Below are 21627 nucleotides of genomic sequence, written 5' to 3'. Positions count from 1 at the left end.
GCCTCCCTCCAACATCTGACCCGATCCAGATGGGGAGCCCTTGGGCAACGTGTAATGGTCCAACTTGTTAGATTGTACTGCTCGAGATCCCTTGGTTATTCTAGGAGCATGTCTCTCGCCCTCAGGCCGTGGCGCCATTGTGGGTCTGTATTCAGAAGGTGCGAACTCACAGTCACGACAGCTGCAACAAATAGGTATTGGAACGTGGGTATGGCACTCCACCAAAGCAAGGTCCACTAGGCTTACTGTACGTGGACCTGCATCCACATCTAGCAGCGCTCACCAGACCTGACAGACAAGTGTCGCAGACGCACTAAGCAGCACCACGAGCTTCAACTCAACCCTCCGTCTCCCACGGGCACCTGCCAGTGCCTTCCCTTTTGACTGCTTCTCCATCTTACCATGTTCCCTGGCTCCTGTATCCAATAAAGTAACATTTTCTCTCTACAAGTCTGGCTGATTCTAGGCTCATATCTGCTTGCCTGTATTTTAATCTCACACAAGATATTTGCCAGTATATAATATGTTCTCCACTAGTAAGTAAGTAAGTAAGTAAGTAAGCTTTATTTCGATATATAAAAACATATCATAAAAGCAAAACATCACAATATAGCAATAATCGAACAAACAACTTACAATTCATTATACAATAAAAGGAATCTGTCCATTGGACTAAAAACATATTAAAAAGAAGGGGAGACATTATTGTATCATCAGTTTTTTAGTGGTTCTTATACGCCAGGCCCATCCTAGGAATTTTGCCATACAGATTGAAAAAAAGGGTCTTGTGTCTGAGAGCAATATTCTCAAGGCTTCCAGGTGTGAACGGGTTCCTAGGCTCCTGAAAAGAGGCTTCAACCACCTCCGTCTGGGAGCTAGATAGGCTCGGCACTCAAATAAGAAATGAGCAACGGATTCTGTTTTCAGCTCACAAAATGGACAGTCGGGAACAGTTTGCAAGGGTGGTTTCCAGGTAGAAGTGAACTGGCACAAAGGTAAAACCCCAGCCCTGAATTTAAAATATAAAGCCCTATCATGAGAGCTATGTATCAGGTCCAAATAAGCTTCTCTGGAGGGGTTACATTTAACCATCAGGAAGTTGGCAACAGTTTTTGGATGGTTTGGTTTGCCCAGTCTCTCGCTATCGACCCAGGACCAATATGCCTTCTTCAATTCCTGTTTGGGAGGTGCAGTTTTGTTTTCCCACGCAGATCCTAGACCAAGCAAGGTAAGCGCCTTCTTAACCTCTCTAAGCCAGGCGATCTTGTGCCAGCCAGGGAGGGACAAGACATCTTTTAAGGCATCCGCATAGCTATGGAGTTCAGGAACGTTCCAAATTCTGGACCACAGCAACAAGGGACGTAGTTTAGCTTGGTCGCAGATAGGGCGAGTACCTGCGTCGAGCAAGAGTGGAATTGTGGGAGTGCTTTGGGGTAACCTCATCAAGTCTTTATGAAATTTATTTTCTAGGTGGGCCAAAGTGTCCACTCTCTGGGTTCCCCAAAGTTCTGCACCATACAACGCTGCACTCACAACCCTGGCCCTATAGATGTCAAGCAGTGCCCCGATCGGTTTTGTGGAAGAGGCACGTTGTTCTTTGAGTAGAGCGCCAACAACCCTCTTGTGGGTTAGAAACACTTTCTGGTGATGGGCCTTCCAATTCATACTGTCACAGAGGCGTATGCCTAGATAGTCAAATTCTTTGACCCGCTCTAATGGAACGGAGTCTAGAGTGGGGGGTTTTACAGATTTCTTCGGGGGATTTAGAACAAGGAATTTGGTCTTACCAATATTTATTGCTAAGCCCTTGGTATCGCAGAAGGCCTTAAAGCTAGTAAGTAGCGCCTGTATGCCTATGGGTGTCTTCGAAATCAGGAGGGTGTCATCAGCAAACAGGAGTGTCGGGATTTTCCTTCCAGCCAGGGATGGTGCATCAGCAGGATGTTGTAAAAGATGCTCCACCACTCCATTCACGTATAACGAAAACAGAGTGGGGGCAAGCACGCACCCCTGGCGGACGCCCCTGTCTACTGGGATACACGGTGTTTTTTCTCCCTGGGCACCCCATCTGATTTGAGCAAAGTTGTTTGCATGAAATTTTATCAATAAGGCCAGAAGGTAGGGAGGTAGACCTAGACCGTCAAGGACTTTCCACAGTAATGCTCGTGGGACTAGGTCAAAGGCCGTTTTCAAGTCTATAAAGACTAGATATAAACTGCCTCCTCCTAGCACCACTACCTTCCAATAGAGCATTAGAAGGCGGAAAGTCTGCTCGACGGTACCTGTCCCTGATCTGAACCCCGCTTGGAAATCGGATAATATCTGATTGTCGTCCACCCACTCCAGAATCCTGCCCAATACTACTTTCCCCGCCACCTTTTGCGTTGTGTCCAACAAACTAATGGGGCGGTAGTTTGCTGGGTCCTCCCTGTTGCCTTTCTTGAAAATAGGGACGACTTCAGCGCCCCTCCAGGAATCAGGTAAGGATCCCCCCAGTGTAGCCTCATTGAGTAATTCTGCAATTAGTCTGCTCCAAAATGGGGGATTATTTTTTATCAGGTCGCCCGGAATCCCATCCGGGCCTGCCGCTTTATTGGGAATAATACAACTAATTGCCTTCTCCACTTCTACGGCGGTAAATGTAACTTCATTTGGTGGGAGAGCTATGGAACTAAATCCTAGTAGCGGGTCTGGTTGGGTGGGCCCTGTTTGTGCTGTGTACAAGTTCGAAAAATGGGCAAACCAGACAGCGCCAGGGATGTTGCAGGTCAATTGGTGATCTACGGGCTTGTCTCTTGACCTTAGCAAGTCCCAAAACCCCTTGGCATCTTTCTTTGTGCTTGCCTCCGTTAGATCACGCCAGAAATTGGAATCATATGACCGTTTGGCCTCAGACACAGATTTCCTGTAAAGTTTCCTTGCAGACCTGATAGCAGTTTGGTCTTTCCCTTTTACTGCGGCCACGAGTTCACTTTTAGCGTTTCGGCAATTCGCTGTAAACCACTTTCCATTTGTTCTCGGGGCGCCTTTTGCAGCGCTTCTGGCACTGGGTTTTGAAATGGTGAATAGCCCACTTAGCGCTGATATTGTCTCTAAAAATAGTGTTAAAAACTTCTTACTATCACCATTTGTGGAACTAAACTTAGATTCAGCCTGTAGTAGGATGGTTTTAGCTTGCGTCATCCGTGCCTCATCTGCTGCGATTCTTGCCCATTTGAGACGTCTCCCACAATTCGAGGGAAGGATCTCACGTGACGATTTCCATATCTGGTTCGTGGTTTCTTGGAAGTCCTGGTGCCAGGGATCAGAAATGGTTACAGCAAGAGGGTTGTGGTCACTATCACAGGATTCTATAACCTCCATATCTTGATGGTATGACCAGAGGGTATAGTTGAGCATGACAAAGTCAATTCTGGAAGAGTGGCCCGTCCTATTATATGTGTGGGCACCCATGGGATCTGACCTAGAACGCCCATTCGTTGCTCTCAAGTTATGCTCCATACAGAGAGCGTTTATATCGATCACCCGTTGTGACCATTTCGGGATCGGGTCGAGATTCAAGATGGGGATTCCCCTCCTGTTATCCTCCTCGTTGGTGTCCAGAATATCTTCTATAGCTAGAGGCTCAAAACAGCAGTTAAAATCGCCTGCCAGCAGGACGAGAGAGTCAGCGTTGCAGGCAGCCAGGTTGTTGTTTAGACCTAGTAAGGTTGAAGATCCTCCGTTCCTGCTGTCCCTTAGATAGATATTAAACAGTTCTAGCTTCCTTCCCCCTTTGTGTTGGAGTGTTAGCCATTGGAGGTCAGGAGATTCAGTAGTTCTTTGGAGAACACTGAGGTCTAGAGCTATATTAATCCAAATAAGGAAACCGCCTGACGGGCGTCCTTTGGAACCTTGTTGATGAACAGCCGGGACATAGAAGGTCGAGAAACCCACTCTATGTCTGGGTTCCTGGCACCATGTTTCCTGTAGCAAACAGATGTCGTAGGGTGCCAGGAAGGTGTTCCATTCTGGGTTATCCAGGTTACGTTCAAGGCCAGCCACATTCCAGTTTAAGATCTTCAGTGAGGAATCGCCAGGTGGAAGGATTTTAGGAACATGAGAAGATAATAAAGAATTTTCTTCATCCAGGATAGTTGGTATTATGGGGATCTTGGTCCGATATAGTTCAATGGGGGCAGCACTGCCAAGCTGTTTGATCTCCATTAGATTAAGTTGGGCAAGAGGAGGTGGGGTTAGGCAGTGGGTGACTGGCCGTAGATCCATCCCTATACAGTCTGAGGTAGCCGTTTTAGACAGATCCAAGACACGTGGCGTGCGAATCAGGAGTGCGTCATCGTTATTATGTGGGCTGTAAATTTGATTTCCAGGTGATTCCGAGACCATGGGAGACAGAGCTTTTTCTACTTGTGGAAAAGTAGGGGGCACAAAAAGTCAATCGACCTCCTCCAGGCCTCCAAATCTGTTGTAGGTTGAGAGGCCATTCCAATGTAAGAGGGTGTCCATTGGCCTCGTAGGATGGATGTTCCGTGGAGGGTGCTGCACCAAGGACCAGTTATCCGCTTGGGTATATACTTGGCGTGGAGGGTAAAAGTAAGATAGCGGCCTCGGGATAACAAGGGATTCTTCGCTGGTTGGCCAAGAACAAATATGGCGTGCCGTATGTGGGTCATCAAAAGTTACAACTACGCAGTCCCCTTGCTTGGATTTCTTTGTTGGGCCCACCCAAGGTATTCTACGGACCATCATTACCCGACTTCTCCTCCCATTAGAAGCTGGTCTATTAACGTTAAGCCAGTGCATTGTTTTGTTTTTCAAGGACCAGTGGTTTTCGTATTGGTCAGTGCCAAGAACAGGAACACCTGTCAACACAACTACATACTCGTTGGCCTCTGGAGGGAGATCTATATAGCCACCTCTAAAATTTTCTTTTGGGCGAGGGCCCTGGGTTTCAGTAGGATGGGGTCTAGTAGGTGGTACCAGGTTTGGAATTGTATTTTGCGGCTTAGGATTCCGTGCAGGAGCCTGCGGTTGGGAAGCCTGGGGTTTAGCGGTCGTGGAGATTTGATCCACAGCCACCGTCCTTGGCTTGGGAACAGGCCTTGCAGCAGCAGGTACTAAAGCAGGGAGCTGCTCAGCTTGTACAGCAGGAGCTGGCAATTGTGAGTCAGATAAGGACACGCCCTGGATTTCAAGATTTCTCAGGCCAAGAGTGGCCAGAGCAATAATGCTCTTTTCCATCTCGAGTAGATTGTTTTCTATCCTAGATAGTCTTAAATCGAGTGGTGAGAGAAGTTTTTTTAGTGATTCCCAGACTTGGTCTATGAATTCCTTATCACTTTGTCCCTGGTGCTGCGCCTGCGACCCCTCAACCTCTGGAGTGATGGTAGCTAGGCCATCTCCCGTTGTTTGGCATACTGGCTGTGATATTAATGGACCCTCAGGTAAGGCAGTACATGCCTGGGTATTAGCCATTGTAAGATGTTGGGAAACTGCCACTTTAGCCTTTTTGCGGGAGTAGGCTGAGCGCGATTGGCGTTTCCTTTTGGGATGCGCTCTAGTAGCACAGGAGATAGTTGGATTTACTTGGGCAGGAGGGTTAGGGGTGAAGGACTGAGCATAGGGAGGTACAGGGAAACTTAGCTCTTCTACGGTGCGTATTTGCTCTGTGGGGGAGGTGAGAGAAGGAGTGCTCGGGGGATGGTGAAGGTCGGCCTGAATAATGATACTATCTGGGCGAACAGGGCGAGCAGGGGTGACAGCAGAGGCTATATGGCCTAGGGATGATTTTTTCGAGTGGGCCATTACCTCAGACAGCCTACGTGCTGCTGCCAGTTCTAGGGATACCCGGGTTTGGAGTTTGGATATTTGTTCATCAATAGCTATGTTAGTGCGAGTGATGAAGTCATCCATAGGACCGCTGACTTGTGAACCCCCTTTGGCGGCCTTGCTACGTGTCATCCTAGTGCTCATAATGCTTACTATAATATTATAATAGGGCCCTCACACACACTGCTAGATAGGTTGCCTCTATTTAGCTGACCTAGCTTACCACAATGGTAGATAGACAGGTGGGGTAGGAGTAGCAAGGGGGATGGGCCGGGGCCGTCCGCTGCCGTCCTCGAACGGCCTCAAACGGCCCGCTCTTAGCCCGGTCTTTGCTCCGGGCTGCGTCCCGCGCTGCGGGAGGAGTGGCCCCAGATATAGCAGAGCCTGAGGGCGATGGGCGGGCCGGCAGGGAGAGCGGACCGGAAGTGGTCAGCGGTCTCTCAGGGACTCCTGGGATTTGGAGTCCCTGATACGCTCGCAGCCCTGCAGCCCTCCGGTGATGTTAGACGCCTCCTCCTCCTTCCTTGACGGCGAAGCGGCACCCGCGGAGCGGGTGCTGCGAGGTGTGGGCAAAGGTCCTTCACACGGTGTCCAGCCAGAAATGAGCGCGTCCCAGCAAGCGCTAACAGTAAGGTCTCCACTAGTACAGATTCTACTTGATCTCCGTAAGTACCTTAAAAGCGCTCGATTGAATAGAAACCCAAGCTTGTGCCAAAGCTCTAAAGACCCAGATCAGCCATATCACACAAATCTTAGGTGAAGAAAGAGAGAGATATCTTCTAGCACATTACCCAGAACTTATGTTAGTAAAAAAAGAATCTCAGCAGTGAAGAGCACTCAATGTGCACAAATTGTCATCTTGAACAGCTGATGAAAGGGACTGGCCTGTTGGAGGCTGACCAGCATGGGAATGGGTCACGGAAATGAAATGCCTGTATTCAGAACAGCCCACAAGTCTGGAATAAGATATGCCAGGCACAAAACTAACAGTTAATTAACGATTTAACACAATCGATTGCTGCTGCTATTATAGACTACAGTATAACACGGTTAACGGCAATTTCAACTAGGTAATTGCTCACATTACAGCACTACTGCCATAGGCAACTGATCTTGGCAGAAAAACATGCATAAAAGTTAACATCTCGAGCAAGAATATGTACACTTACATCAGGAACAACAACAGTCAGCTTTGGATTTAAAGCATGGTAGACTTTTCCAATGGCTCCTTTGTAACACCAAAATGGGTTGTAGTCATGAGCATATTTAGTATTTGCATCCCTGGCTGTGGTATAGATTTTGTACCAGGTAGTTGAGTTGTTGTACGTTTCAGGGACACAATGAGGTGGCTGACTGGAAAAATAAGTAAAAATATTAAAGTGGTCCATCAACTTCAAATGCACAGTGCAATATTTCAGCATGGGTTATCCATTATAAATTCTTGACATTCGTAACAGCTGCTCTAATGTTTCAGACAGTACTAATCTTGCACATGCTTTGGTACTCCTCTTACAAATGCTTTGCTGGAAATTATATATGGACAATAACTAAAAGTATAAAGTATTACAGTTTACATGTTATTTCTGAAACTGTTTTGTTTGAAAGGATAATGGTTATTTGTTTGCTTGAAGACAACCTCCAACTTGACAGTTGCTTTCAGCCATTGTGCACACAAAGCGCATTACAAACACACAGTTATACCCAAAGGCCAGAGCTGAAGAAGATAGTTACACATGGATGTCAGCAGTAGAATGTTTTTGTAATGACATGCACAGTCAGAAGACATGCAATAGCAATGGTCTGCTAAATGTAGGTTTTGATGGGTTACAATACCAATGAATTTTCCCAATCCACTGAGTGTTAACCGATTTGATCCGGTGCTAGAGACCAAAAGCAAAGTAGGCAGATACACGAATACAAGTATTCTGTGGACAAGAACACCTCTACTTACACTGTGACTGGGAACACTTCGGAGGCAGCTGTGACAGTCATACATGTGGTGTACACCAGCTGCTCACAGTGGCCATGGAGAACGCAGTCATCCGAGTTCCAGGAGGCAGGCAAGGTGAATGTGATATTAATTTCTTCGTGCGATTCTCTGCCTTTTAAATACGAATTATAAAGAAGATTAGAAAGAGATCCCTGCAGACTACAGTTAAATAGCAATGATACTTACATTTTCAGTGCAATCTATTTAGCATTTTCTATTTAACTACAGTTAGATTTATCCAGAGCATGTGGATCACAAAATTCGATCTTGTAGGGCAACAAGAAGAAGTAATCTGTTAGTTAGCCCTTGTCGGAAGCTGGCTCTGTATATACTATACCAAAGTGAGGTATAGTGTGCACAGAGTCCAGTAGAACCCCAAAGGTAGGCAGAGGTAAAATAAGATCGAACCTTACTCTCTATTTGTGGTAGTGTGGTCGAGCAGTAAGGCAGTAGGAGTGTTAAGCATTTGTTGTACACACTAAGGGGGTCATTACGATGGAGGATTTTCCGCATCCTCCGGGCCGGCGGAAGCCACCGCCGGCCCGGAGAATGCGGAAAATCCTCTGCGGACCCACCAGGACCCACCGCCACATTAGGATGGCTGGCGGTTCATGGTTTAGGTCCGCAGCTTTTCCGCCGCGGCTGGCTTACAACCGCGGCGGAAAAGCACTAAAATGGTGACGGTGTCTCTCAGACACCGTCAGCCAGATTAGGATGTGCTTTTGAACATGCTTTTCCGCGGCGGCTTTTCCGCCGTGAAAAAGCATGTGTAACTGCACTGCGGGGGCCCGTTGCGGGCCCCCTAGGTGTAGTGGGGGGTTGGGGGTGCACATGGGGGGTACCTATGGTACCCCCCTGCATTTGCGGGCACAATGCAGCAGGCACCGCGCTGTGCCTGCCGCTTTGTGCACGCAAATGCTGTGCATGCTTTTTTAACATTGCTGCGGGTGCAGCTTGAAGCTCCACCCGCCGCAATGTTAAAATAGAGGATGTGACCGCCACCCAGGCGGTCACATCCTAATCTGCACAGAGGGAACGCCGCAGCCCATGCGGACGTTCCCTCATGCTCTGTGGTCGCGGACGGACTCAAGTCCGTCCGCGATCGTAATGACCCCCTCTGTCAGCAAATGAATTCATACACTCAAAGACTTAACTTCAGACCAATTGTTTTTGTATAAAAATAATCTTTTAGTATTTTTTTTTTCTAGGACCAAGTAAGTCTGGCACAGATAAGCAATACATACTTTACAGTAGTAATGCAGTTTGTAAACAGTTTGGATTGCAATAGTAAATGTACTTTGATTTGACTTACAGTATTGTTCAGAGAAATGCAATGATTTGTAAATACAGTGCATAGACTTGAATGGGATTTTCAGTAAAATACCAGGTAAATTACTGTTTGGATTACTTTTCTTACTCAGAGTTGTATGGAACCAACAGCTGGGCAGGTAAGTTGCAGGCCTCGGGGATGTAGGTGCACCATGGGATCTTTCCTCCAGGGCGCAGGGCGGCTGGCTGCAGGGGTGTCTTTTGAGGTCGGATTTCACCTTACCGGGCCACTTGTAGTTGGTTGGGGGTGAGGGGTTCTCTGTGCAGAGGCTGCAGGCAACGTCAGGGAGTTCTGGAGGGGTCAACTCACAGTGGACCCCGCTGGGACAGGTGGTTCATTCGAACTTGGGCCGTAGGCGAAGGGTGCAGTGGTAGTTCCAGGCATCGGGTTTCTTTGTCCACAGCAGGCTCAGAGTGTTTTCAGGGTGGCTTTTTAACAGGGCTGCTGTTCACAGGAGATCCGGTCTTTGTCGAAGGCAGTCAGTCCTCCCAGGGATTCTGAAGGTCGCTGACTGCAGGACAAGACGAGTTTTGGCGCAGGATCTCTGGAAACTGCAGACGGGCCGGTAGGGCTGGGACCAAGTCAGTTGTTCTCTACAGTCTCCACTGCTGGGCGTCCGCTTTCGTCCTTTTCCTTCTTAGGTTGCGGGTATCTGCTTTCTTTGTTCAGGGCTGCCCTCTAAATATTGTATTTAGGGGGCGTTTTAGGGGAATTGAGGTCAGTAGACAATGGGCTACTGACCTTAGGGTGACTACACCCTTGGTGTGCTCACCCCGTGGGAGAGTGAGCACAATACCTAATACTGATTGGGGAGTGCCTGCCATCTGCAAGATGGCGGGTACTGAAGAGGGGGCTTCACCCTGCCTCCACCACCTGAGGGGTGGAGATGGCAGAGGTGGGCACACCTTCCGGGCTGGCTAGTTTTTCCCGCCTGTCTTTCCACCGGAAAGGAGGGGAGACAGAAAGGGGGCCTGCTCCTGCTAGCAGGAGAGGCTGGGGTCGCATTCAGAGGCCGCCAGGCCTTTGAAGCTCCCCTGCCACAGATGGCTCTTCCTGGCCAGGGGGAGGAGTGTACATCTCCACCCAGTAAAGGCTTTGTTTCTGCCCTCAAGGAGTAAAAGCTCCCATCCTAGGGGTCCAGAAACAGGTCTTGTGGTGGCAGGCTGGTGTATACCAGTCAGAGAACCCACCAGAAGCTGGTCGCTTTTCAGGCGGCATCTCTAAGATGCCCTCTGTGTGCATTTTTTATTAAATCTCACACTGGCATCAGTGTGGGTTTACTGTGCTGAGAAGTTTGATACCAAACTTCCCAGTTTTCAGTGTAGCCATCATGGTGCTGTGGAGTTCATAATGACAAGCTCCCAGCACCACATACTCTTAATGACAGCACTGCACTTGCAATGTTTAAGAATGGACTTACATAACAAACCATGCACCAAATCCACGTATATGATAGGAAGCCACAAAATAGAAGAGGTCAAAACATTTTCCTATCTAGGTCTAATCTTTGATGGGTCTTTACAATTTAACTCCCTGGTTGAGGAGCGTTGTTGCAAAATAATTGCTACTAATGGTGCTATTGCAAGTTATGGTAGGAGGGTAGGTAGATGGTGTCCCGAACAGGTGATGAACCTGTATAGCTCCATATGCTGCTCCAAAGTGGCCTATGGGGCAGAGGTATGGGGCTTTGCCAACACTGCGAAAATACAGCGGGAAGAAAATAAATACTTAAGAACCCTCTTAAAAGTCCCCCAAAGCACCGCTGGCTTCATAGCACACAGGGAACTAGGGAGGCCTTATTTAGAAGATCTGGTAAAACTTAGACCAATAGTGGCCTAGTTAAAAATTTGGGCTAACCCAGAGGCGTCTGAGCAGGGAAATTTTAAATGATTGCTTAGGAAGAGACAAATGTATGAGAATCCCCATGGCTCAACTATGTAAAGAGTACCTTAGAGGCTCTTGGCTACAGGAACCTCTTTACTGACCCGGTAGTAATTGTAGCCCAGCACAAAGCGATAGTAAAAAAAGCTTTTTTAGCCCAAAAAGCATCACAGAGAGCTGAGGTTGAAGGGTCTAAAAAGACTGCGAGGGCTCATAACCTGGTTAAGAGCACAGAGGGAATGGAGCCAACTTGTAGCTCATGCATAACGCTCAGGACAGATTTCTGATGTGCCGTTTTAGACTTAATTTATTACCGTATTTATTGGCATCACCAGCAGGGTTTTTAACTACAATTGAGCAGAAGGGAACCTGCGGCTGCGACAATAGATCTCCGCAGGATTCCCTTCACTTTGTACTCTTGTGTCCCTTTTACTCAATGCCCAGGCGCAGATTTTTAGTGAACATTTTAAAACAAGCCAATTTGAAACATGCTCGAGAGGCCTTAACCTATTTACAGAAAGCAACTGATCCTTTAACATTGTGCTGTATAATGAATTTTATTAAAGTGGCGGTCCGACTAAGGGTAACCAGAGGAGAGGAATGATTTCCAAAACTGTTATTATATTTTTAAAGTGTCATTTCCCCTTCTCCTTTTTTGTTACATGTATAAGAAACTATTATAATTAGGATTCTGATAATGATTTAATGAAATTGTTTAATCATTGTATATATGTATGTGGTTTTATGGTGATTTCTAATCATCGAATAAAGAATCCTTGACTTGACTACTAGGGTAAGGAGAGGACAGGCTGGGGGACGCGCCTTCTGCACACTGGCGGCCAAACTTTGGAACTCTCTCCCACTGTCTATTTGCAGCCTAAACAATATTTGACATTCTGTAAGGCAACTAAGACCGTTTCCCTTCACTGTAGGTTCCTATACCTCTTCTGGTGATCCTCTCCTTCTGTTTTAGCGCCGGGACGCCCCTTTGCTGGGGCAGCGGTGTGCTCTATAAGCTATATAACATAACATAGCAGGGGTGGTAATCTCGGAGGGGGGCAGGGAGATAGTCTAGTTGGTGGCAAGTCATCATGCTTTGGAATTACAGGTTCTGCAGACACCTAAAGTGTGCACGCCGGCAATTTGAGGTGAGGGTGGGAAAAATGTTACATAAACGTTCCAACAGCTTAGCAGGCAGAGCACCAGGACGGAGCAACAGACACACCTGGGCAACACTAATGTGCTTATATATTATTTAACAGATTTTACAAAAGTTGGAACCAACACACTTCGGAATAGGGTGAGTAGCAAGGCTGTTCGAAAGCTACATGGTGATACACAAAACAAATTAAGTTAAATTATCAATGTAAAAGACCTGAACTTTCCCAGTATGATACAAAAGTATAGCCATAAGTGCAGCAGCATGACCCATAAGTATTCTACATTCAGGAAACTCATCGTTTAAGGGCAGATCAATTTAGAATGAGGCCCAGATCGTATACTCTTATTACTGGCCGTGAGCACACTAACAAACTGCAGGAGTAGTAACCATACTATGCAAGGGTAAAACTATCAGGAGATGGGGTAAGAATTCATAAAGACCAAAGATGAGATTTAAAAATATGCAACTACAGTGTGCTCCAAGACTGAAGCCTCTATGTCCCTAACGTGGCACAGGGACGGTTAACAAAAGATTTAATTGAGAAACCGATTTGGGACCCACAAATGGAAAGGCGGTAACAAGTTCAGGGGCATTGTGCAAGGTCTAAAGAGGAAATTTAAGGAAAGGAGCCTTGTAGATGCATGGCACAGCGTATACCAAGAACAGGGATTTTTCTTTTTACACCTATGCCCATTGTTCCTATTTGTGTATAGATGACACATGCCCTACTAAACACCTTGATCAGGGTGGAAATTGCAGACCTTTCTGTCTTCGATCATGCACATGTTGATATGGACAGGAAGAGAAAAATCGGAATGTGGGGCTGGAAACTAGGAGTGGGATTATTAGCGCATCTAACATATAAAGCATAAATAGCATAGGAATAAAAAAAAAAATATTTGTGGTCAAGTAGGCCAAAGACTCATCACATCAGAGAACCTGGGATGCATTTATGGTGGTAGCTTGAGTAATGGCGATTCTAGGCCGGGTTACAAAGAGAAGAGACAAAAAAAATCTACCAGAGACCAGATTTGGAGAAAGAAGAAAAGGAGGAGTACCTGGCATGGCGCCTTAAGTTTCCAGAATGTGTGCCAGCTGAACATACGGAGAACAAATAGTGCAAAGGCTACTCTCTTGCAATTGGGACTAATCTATAAAGGGGAAACAGAGTGGGCAAACTTCTGGCTAGGCGAATGAGAGCCGAGTGAGCGAGAGCTTGCATGGGAATTTAAGTGGATGGCACTTCAACAGGGAAGTAGAAGGGAAAAGGAACTGGCTACCTCTTGAGACTTCTATGCAGTGGTCTACATGCATGGTAGAGAGAATACGGAGGCAACATCAAAGTACGTACAGTCCGTGCACCCAACCCTCAATTCCATCTAAACTGGACCAGGAGTGAAACAAGCCCATAGAAATTCTTTAATTCCGCAGGGTAATCACAGGGTCTGTTGGAGAGGCCAGTAGTCTACCTTAGCTCAGGGGAGTGAGCAGTCACATCATGAAGAGGCAGACATTACCCTGATACCAAAACCTGGAAATAATCCAGAAGACTGCACATTGCAAACAGAGATCCTAAAAACGGACTCCAAGATCTTAACCAGATCTAAAACAAAAAGCTTGAAAGTGGAATGCCTCATCTGTTAGACTCTAATGACAATTTTCTACAATGAATAGCGCACCTAGCCGAGAAAGAGAAGAAAAGAAAAGAGTCCCAACAGTACTGTGAAGTCTGGACAATCAAAAGTGTTTCACTAGAAAAGCTGGGATTTCGTAAGGAGAACAGGACTGCGTCCTACCATGACCAATTAGATATTAGCAGGGTAACACGCTTTGGAAGTAAGGATAATAGTGAACAGCAGGCACTCCAAGGTTTTGCCTTCAAAGAGGAACAATACAGCGATGTTCCATTTGCCAGCTTCTATTTGCCTGGTGTGGAGCCCCTAGCTCAATTGATAAAGAAGCACCCAGGTATAACTGGGATACCCTTTGGTCAAAAGGTATATAAAGCATACCTCTTTGAGGAATACCAGAGGCAGTGAAAAAGTTCAAGGATTTGAAGCAGTTTCAGGATTTAGGGATACTATTAAAAATAATATAAGAAATTGTATGTGTTGGAAGCGATGAGCCATTATATAAGCAAAGAATGCTTTTTTAGCTGCACAGTTAAGACTACAATATTTGTGACCTCACAAATAATCTTTTGGGCTGCTATTCAGCCAAGTGTCAGACTGTGCACTCAAAGAATCTTAACGACTTCAGGAGGTGGAGTTTATATCCAACGTTGCCAGAGAGAATTAATGTTCTAAAAATTAATCTACTACCAAGGCCATTATATCCATGTCAACCCCCCTAAAACCCATTTCTAAGACGCAGCTACAAGTTATGCAGAGAGAAACTATTAACTTTGTATGTGCCTAAGTAAGTAAAACGTTATTAACTGTATCGATAGATTGTGGGGGGCAAGTAAGTCTTTATATATCTCTTTTCGTTTTAAGTAGCCTAACTTCACATCCTGGAGTAATGAACAAGAGAGAGAAAAAAGTGGCTTCCTTTCTTCCTTTATACAGCGGCTGGGGCAGGGTTACTATGAGATTTGTCATGGCTTGCCAAAAGACAGCAGCAACAAAATCCCTACCTGGTGGTTTCAATTAAGACAGTGCTACACAATTGCTACTTTGTCTAGCATAGAGAGGGCCTTACCACCTTCCCTTTCTCAATTACAGTTGGTTTGATAATTCTCAACTCACCCCGGTGACAAATATGGAGCGATTTGAGGAAGGCGAAGTACAGGACACGATCAGACTTCATCCACTGAAGGAAAATCAAATAATGTGAACAATGCAAGCAACAGTTCAGGTTGTAAGGGGTTTCAATAATACAGCTCAGGCACTGACCCCTTCACGCCCAGAAAAAAAAAGAGGCAGACATATAGAAATATTTGTAAGATCACATATGGGTTCAAAAGAGCTGGTGTTGGGCTACACAGTTTTGCGGTAGGGCATGGATGACAATAAGTTATGCTTTTAGAAGAGACGGGAACCAATGCTACAAAGGGAGAGCAAAGAGAAGGAGTGTGAAAAGCTATCCTGTGCTACGGAGAGGACCCAGGACTGAGTTTGCGGGGAGTAAGGGATGGAGAAGGGGGGAAACAATATCAACAGGGCAGACCGAGCATTAGTCATACTAATGTGCAAAGTAGCTAAATCTCTTATTGCACTGCACTGGAAGAAGTGGGATCATCCATGTCTGTCGTAATTAATTCACAGGTGTGGCAAACACCAGCCTTGGAGAAACTCAGATATTCTGACGCACAATAAGCACCTAAAGAAGACATGAGGACTGCAAACAGCATCAGGAATGTGGAATACCTATAGCCCGATGCCCAGGACATATTGTTTGGGGTCAAGGGCAACAGGTTTTCATGTGTATTTTGTCCTAGGGACAAGTAGGCCTAACCCCCTGTAGCACAAAGACTTTGGCTGCCACTTTGCAGTACCACATTATGGATCAGGAAGGGGCACTTTCAGCAGTTAAGGTAATATTTTTGTCAATATGTCTATGCTGTTCAATCTTGTATTTATGGTTCATTAATTGAAAGCCCTTATTAGGATGAGCGCTCTAAGTAAATGTTGTAAGCCATGACTGCACTACTGACAGTGGTTCCAGTATAAAAATGTGTACACATGTTTTCAAAGTTTAGCAATATGAGGCTATGTATAATGCTCCCAGAATGTTCTCTGATTTGATGCAAACATTTCAAGAAGCTTGAAAGCAATAAAATAAAATAAGTATTCATTAAAAAAATAGCAGGAATAAAAAACATTTTGCTAAACTACTGTAAACTTTAAGGTACCATTTATTTGCAGCATCATTTAGTAACGTGTTGATGCATGCTAGTATTTCCCAAAAATATTCATAGAGGAAAATCAGTGTACCTAGTTTCAATAAGATGTTTTTTGTAAAACCATATTAGTGTGGGAGATGCCTGGCCCTCACCATTGGCAAAAGCAAAAATTGTTTTTGGTCTCAAAAAGCACACACTGGCACTGAACAAAACTACTTGTGCAGATATGCTCTTTTTGAAAGAGCAGAATGCTATCACTCACAGTGAAGCCAGCCGATACAAAGAGAGAGACAGAATTTTAATAACTGCAAAAGGTCATGGTCAACGCCAGACCAAATTAGGGGTTCAATTATTGAAAGAAAGTCTCAAAAGTGCACCCATCCATATGATTTTGCATTTAGTGCAGCTATACGGCTTTCGTGAATTCCTAGGAATTTACAAAAGGTAGGACAAGAAATCTACTCCTACAAATGTTTCTGAACCGGATTTTAGCATTAGCAATTTGCATATTTAGATTTGCTCATAGGAAAATCTGAGTGTTTGCAAGTTCACTTTTCCTCCAACCACTTTTTTCCCCAACTCTGGAAGAAGATTTACATCTGCCCATTTCAGGGGTAAATTTCCAACATTTCTCAGTATGGCAACAAATTAGAGAAAAGTTGTTGAAAACCCTTAAAAAATGCAAGTTAGTAGTTTTGCAGAGACTCAAAAGAGCATTCTAAGCCTGGAACTATTGCTTACCACTACCGTCAGCCCCAGTATGTAGTTCTGCAGAAACAAGGCAACATAAGGGGATTGCAAGTATTCAAACACTACTATAGTATGAGAGCTGAAATATTCAGAGAGGCTATACTAGAGCTAATATATAATGAGATTGCGGCCTTAATTCATCGCTGCACTACATGTCACAAGTGGATTTTGTTACAGGACATGAAGATTTATGAAGCAACCGGCCCTATGACAAGTAGATATTTTATAAAATTCCACACCCCTGCAGCATACTTCTATTGCACACAGACTCGAATAAAGGCTCCCAATAGGTTGAGAAGCAACAGTTGTCTGACAAGAGGCAGGAGCAGTGCAGCTACCATGCTTGCAGGCACTGACAGCCCAACATGGCCGACAGCCAACGTCTCCCATGAGCCCTCACTGACCCGCAGTGGGCAGGGGAACACCGCGTCCTTTCAGCCTCAGGAGACCAAAGTTGAGGCAATCTTGGATTTTCGGAGCAAATAAAGACCAAAACACCACTCTACCTGACAGCGCCAGATTGGGAGAGCGCACAGGGAATCACCAGCGGACCAGCCAAGGACTTGCATTTCCCGCCACCAGCCGCGCCGCCGCCTCGGGACTACAAATCCCATCAGGCTCAGCGGCGGCACGTTCCCCGGCGCGGTATACGCGCCGGGAGGGGCACTATAAACGAGGAAGCCCTCGGTGGAGCGGGGGGAGGCAATCTCGGATTTTCGGAGCAAATAAAGACCAAAACACCACTCTACCTGACAGCGCCAGATTGGGAGAGCGCACAGGGAATCACCAGCGGACCAGCCAAGGACTTGCATTTCCCGCCACCAGCCGCGCCGCCGCCTCGGGACTACAAATCCCATCAGGCTCAGCGGCGGCGCGTTCCCCGACGCGGTATACGCGCCGGGAGGGGCACTATAAACGAGGAAGCCCTCGGTGGAGCGGGGGGAGGCAATCTCGGATTTTCGGAGCAAATAAAGACCAAAACACCACTCTACCTGACAGCGCCAGATTGGGAGAGCGCACAGGGAATCACCAGCGGACCAACCAAGGACTTGCATTTCCCGCCACCAGCCGCGCCGCCGCCTCGGGACTACAAATCTCATCAGGCTCAGCGGCGGCGCGTTCCCCGACGCGGTATACGCGCCGGGAGGGGCACTATAAACGAGGAAGCCCTCGGTGGAGCGGGGGGAGGCAATCTCGGATTTTCGGAGCAAATAAAGACCAAAACACCACTCTACCTGACAGCGCCAGATTGGGAGAGCGCACAGGGAATCACCAGCGGACCAGCCAAGGACTTGCATTTCCCGCCACCAGCCGCGCCGCCGCCTCGGGACTACAAATCCCATCAGGCTCAGCGGCGGCGCGTTCCCCGACGCGGTATACGCGCCGGGAGGGGCACTATAAACGAGGAAGCCCTCGGTGGAGCGGGGGGAGGCAATCTCGGATTTTCGGAGCAAATAAAGACCAAAACACCACTCTACCTGACAGCGCCAGATTGGGAGAGCGCACAGGGAATCACCAGCGGACCAGCCAAGGACTTGCATTTCCCGCCACCAGCCGCGCCGCCGCCTCGGGACTACAAATCCCATCAGGCTCAGCGGCGGCGCGTTCCCCGACGCGGTATACGCGCCGGGAGGGGCACTATAAACGAGGAAGCCCTCGGTGGAGCGGGGGGAGGCAATCTCGGATTTTCGGAGCAAATAAAGACCAAAACACCACTCTACCTGACAGCGCCAGATTGGGAGAGCGCACAGGGAATCACCAGCGGACCAGCCAAGGACTTGCATTTCCCGCCACCAGCCGGGCCGCCGCCTCGGGACTACAAATCCCATCAGGCTCAGCGGCGGCGCGTTCCCCGACGCGGTATACGCGCCGGGAGGGGCACTATAAACGAGGAAGCCCTCGGTGGAGCGGGGGGAGGCAATCTCGGATTTTCGGAGCAAATAAAAACCAAAACACCACTCTACCTGACAGCGCCAGATTGGGAGAGCGCACAGGGAATCACCAGCGGACCAGCCAAGGACTTGCATTTCCCGCCACCAGCCGCGCCGCCGCCTCGGGACTACAAATCCCATCAGGCTCAGCGGCGGCGCGTTTCCCGACGCGGTATACGCGCCGGGAGGGGCACTATAAACGAGGAAGCCCTCAGCGTCGCGGGACGCGAGCGGGACGCCCGGGGCGAAGCCCGGGCAAAGGGCGGGCCGTCTGAGGCCGTCCGAGGACGACGGAGGACGGGACGGGCCACCCCGCTGACATCTACCAATTCAGAACACTCTGCTAGTAAGTTCTCCACTTAAGCTGCCATTTTCTTTGCAATGTCCACAAGGGGCAGTCGCAGCAAGACTGCTGCAGGAGCTGGGAAAGTCACCGGGCCAATTGATAACTTCATCTTCAGGGCCAATGAAGCAATTGACCATGGAATTTCTTTATTGGAGCAAAGAGTCTCCCTGGAACTGGCCCAAGCTAAACGTTCTTCCTTGGGTCTCCTTGCCACAGCAAACACACCCAATAGGAATAACCTTGCTGATGGCGTCTCCGTAATTAGTGCCAGCGCACAGATCCACACCATGCCTAACACAGTGGATTTATCAGTAACACAACTTCTCTCAGACTCATTACGGAGTCTGGAGAAATCGCCTAATCTAGACGTTTCTGATAACTTTAATACACAACTGGATCTCGTCACAAACTCTATCCCAGCAATGAGTTTCCCTGAGAGATCGGATATAATACCTATTGTAGAATCTCAATTACCTTCTACCTCACTAACAGACACTACATGTGATCATGCTATCGACCCAATTCTGTCCACAGACCTTGATCCGATGGCTAAAAACTTTTCCCCTTCTCGAGATTTGGTCACCACACATATACTCGTGGATTCGACCCCTACCTCAAGAGCATTGCGAGGGTTAAGGGAAGGAGCCATACAGAAACAGAAACAGCCCCAAGGCTCAAATATATCTATATCCAATGGAAGCCCTCTTCCCCAGAGAAAGCAGGGGAAAAACCTACCCAATAACCAAAAAAAGGCTAGTAAGAAATCTAATGTAGGGTCAGGTCACAAAGGAGACCCGTCCCCTAAGGAGGGGTCATGCAAAGATTGCTCCTCAACAAATCAACTTATAACAAAGGTTGGGGAAATTATATCTGTCCATCTTGCCACCATCGAAAAAAGACTAGGGAATATGGAAAAACAACTTAACGAACTAAGTGCCCTAGTTAAAAGCCCACTACTTAAAGATACACCAGTCTTAGTGGCAGCAAAACCACATACTCAACCTCTTTCGGGGCAAGCTGTGAAAAACCAGCTACAGACCTTAGTAACACACATAAGCCAACCCCACCTCCAAAGGGAGCTATGAAAAAATCAAACCCACCCACCTTAAACACAATCACACAGGGGAAACAACCTAACCCAATACAATCAAAGGGGGACCCCACTAGCAATCATAAGGATAGGAATAAAGGAAACCATGGAAGATTTCATGCTAACTTGCCCCCCGGATCTAGTCCATATGTAGTGGTAATGACGGGAGTCCCCGAGATACCGGACAATACTGAAGAGCCAACCTGGTCTCTACTAAATAAAGTCAGTTTTTGGTTAAATAATAACAGACCCCTACCCCCATACTGCAGGAGCAAAATCCTAACAGTTAGAAGAGTACCGTGGGTGGGCCGCGAAACACAGAAAACACATGGTGACTGTGTGATTGTTAACTTTGACGACCCACGCACGGTAGAACACATTTGTTCATGGAGAAGTGAGGGGTACAGTGAAGGTATAGAAACAAGGCACCTCTCCTTTTTCTATCCATCTAGGAGATCCCATCAGCAACATCATGCCTTCGAGAGAAACTGGTGCCAGGTGGGGCAAGAAGATGCGGGAATTAACTGGGGTGAGTGGGGGCTAGATAAGCATAGACATCCCCATAGGAACACACTAAGTAGAGATGCTTACTGGGGTATACCAGTCTTCAATAGATTCAGCAGCCTCGAGATGGTTGACTGACTTCCTCCATCACCCGGGCTGCTGAACATTGAACTGGAGGGAACAAAACAGGGTTGCCCCGATGAGTCCGTTAAAAACATAGAGATGCATGATAAGGAGACACCAAGCACCCAACTGGCCCAAAACTACCCGAGGCTGCCAATAGCAAGGAAAGACCAAGTAATGGATAACACTACAGGACGTAAAACATCCAACCCTCCAGATCCATATACTCATAAAAACCCTAATAGTGTGCTAACGATTGTCAGCTGGAATGTAGCCGGACTCCAACAACGGGTGTCGGACCAGGAATGGTTAAAATTTATATCTAACAAAGACATCATAATGTTACAAGAGACATGGGCCACCTCTGAAATAGCCATAGAGGGTTTTGAATGTTATAGCATCTGCGCTCAAAAGCCAGCCTTTGGACGCCCCGTGGGAGGCTTGCTGACTGGGTTCAGAATAACTCTAGGGGGGGCTATTAAACCAATACCAACCAAGAGCCCAAATATCCAAATCATCGAGTTTACATGTAGATCATCTTACACCTGATCAACTTTTATAATAACGACTTTCACTCGACCCCTAATAAGAACTATATAGAGCTATTCGAGAACATTACAGGAATAACTGAATCAGCTAACAACTGTGCAAACAATGGGATCATCCTAGCTGGGGACTTTAATGCCAAACTATCGAAAACCAAAGCAGGTACAAACCAACCAGATAGGGCTACCAAACGCGGGAATGAACTGAAAAACTTCATAAATACCCACACCCTATCGAATATAATGGATACATTTATAAATAGCGATACTGCTTATATTCCAACTTTCAGAGGGAGAGATTT

The 21627-nt window shown here is 47.0% G+C and overlaps 1 protein-coding gene across 1 annotated transcript in view; it reads right to left on the bottom strand.

Moving 5' to 3' along the window:
- TMEM248 (transmembrane protein 248) overlaps positions 1 to 21627 on the bottom strand; it is a 93479-nt gene that overhangs the window by 45427 nt on the left and 26425 nt on the right. Inside the window, exons 4-5 of the mRNA XM_086954630.1 lie at positions 7781 to 7931; positions 6999 to 7182 (exon numbers count right to left, since the gene is read on the bottom strand). Of these exons, the coding sequence (XP_086810756.1) occupies positions 6999 to 7182; positions 7781 to 7931 (335 nt within the window). The remainder of the gene's footprint in view (positions 1 to 6998; positions 7183 to 7780; positions 7932 to 21627) is intronic.

This window comes from Lissotriton vulgaris, chromosome 2_1 (assembly GCF_964263255.1).
Source record: "Lissotriton vulgaris chromosome 2_1, aLisVul1.2, whole genome shotgun sequence".
Taxonomy (NCBI): domain Eukaryota; kingdom Metazoa; phylum Chordata; class Amphibia; order Caudata; family Salamandridae; genus Lissotriton; species Lissotriton vulgaris.
Note: the sequence above shows the minus strand (reverse complement) of the source record. Positions and strands in the feature narration are given on the sequence as shown.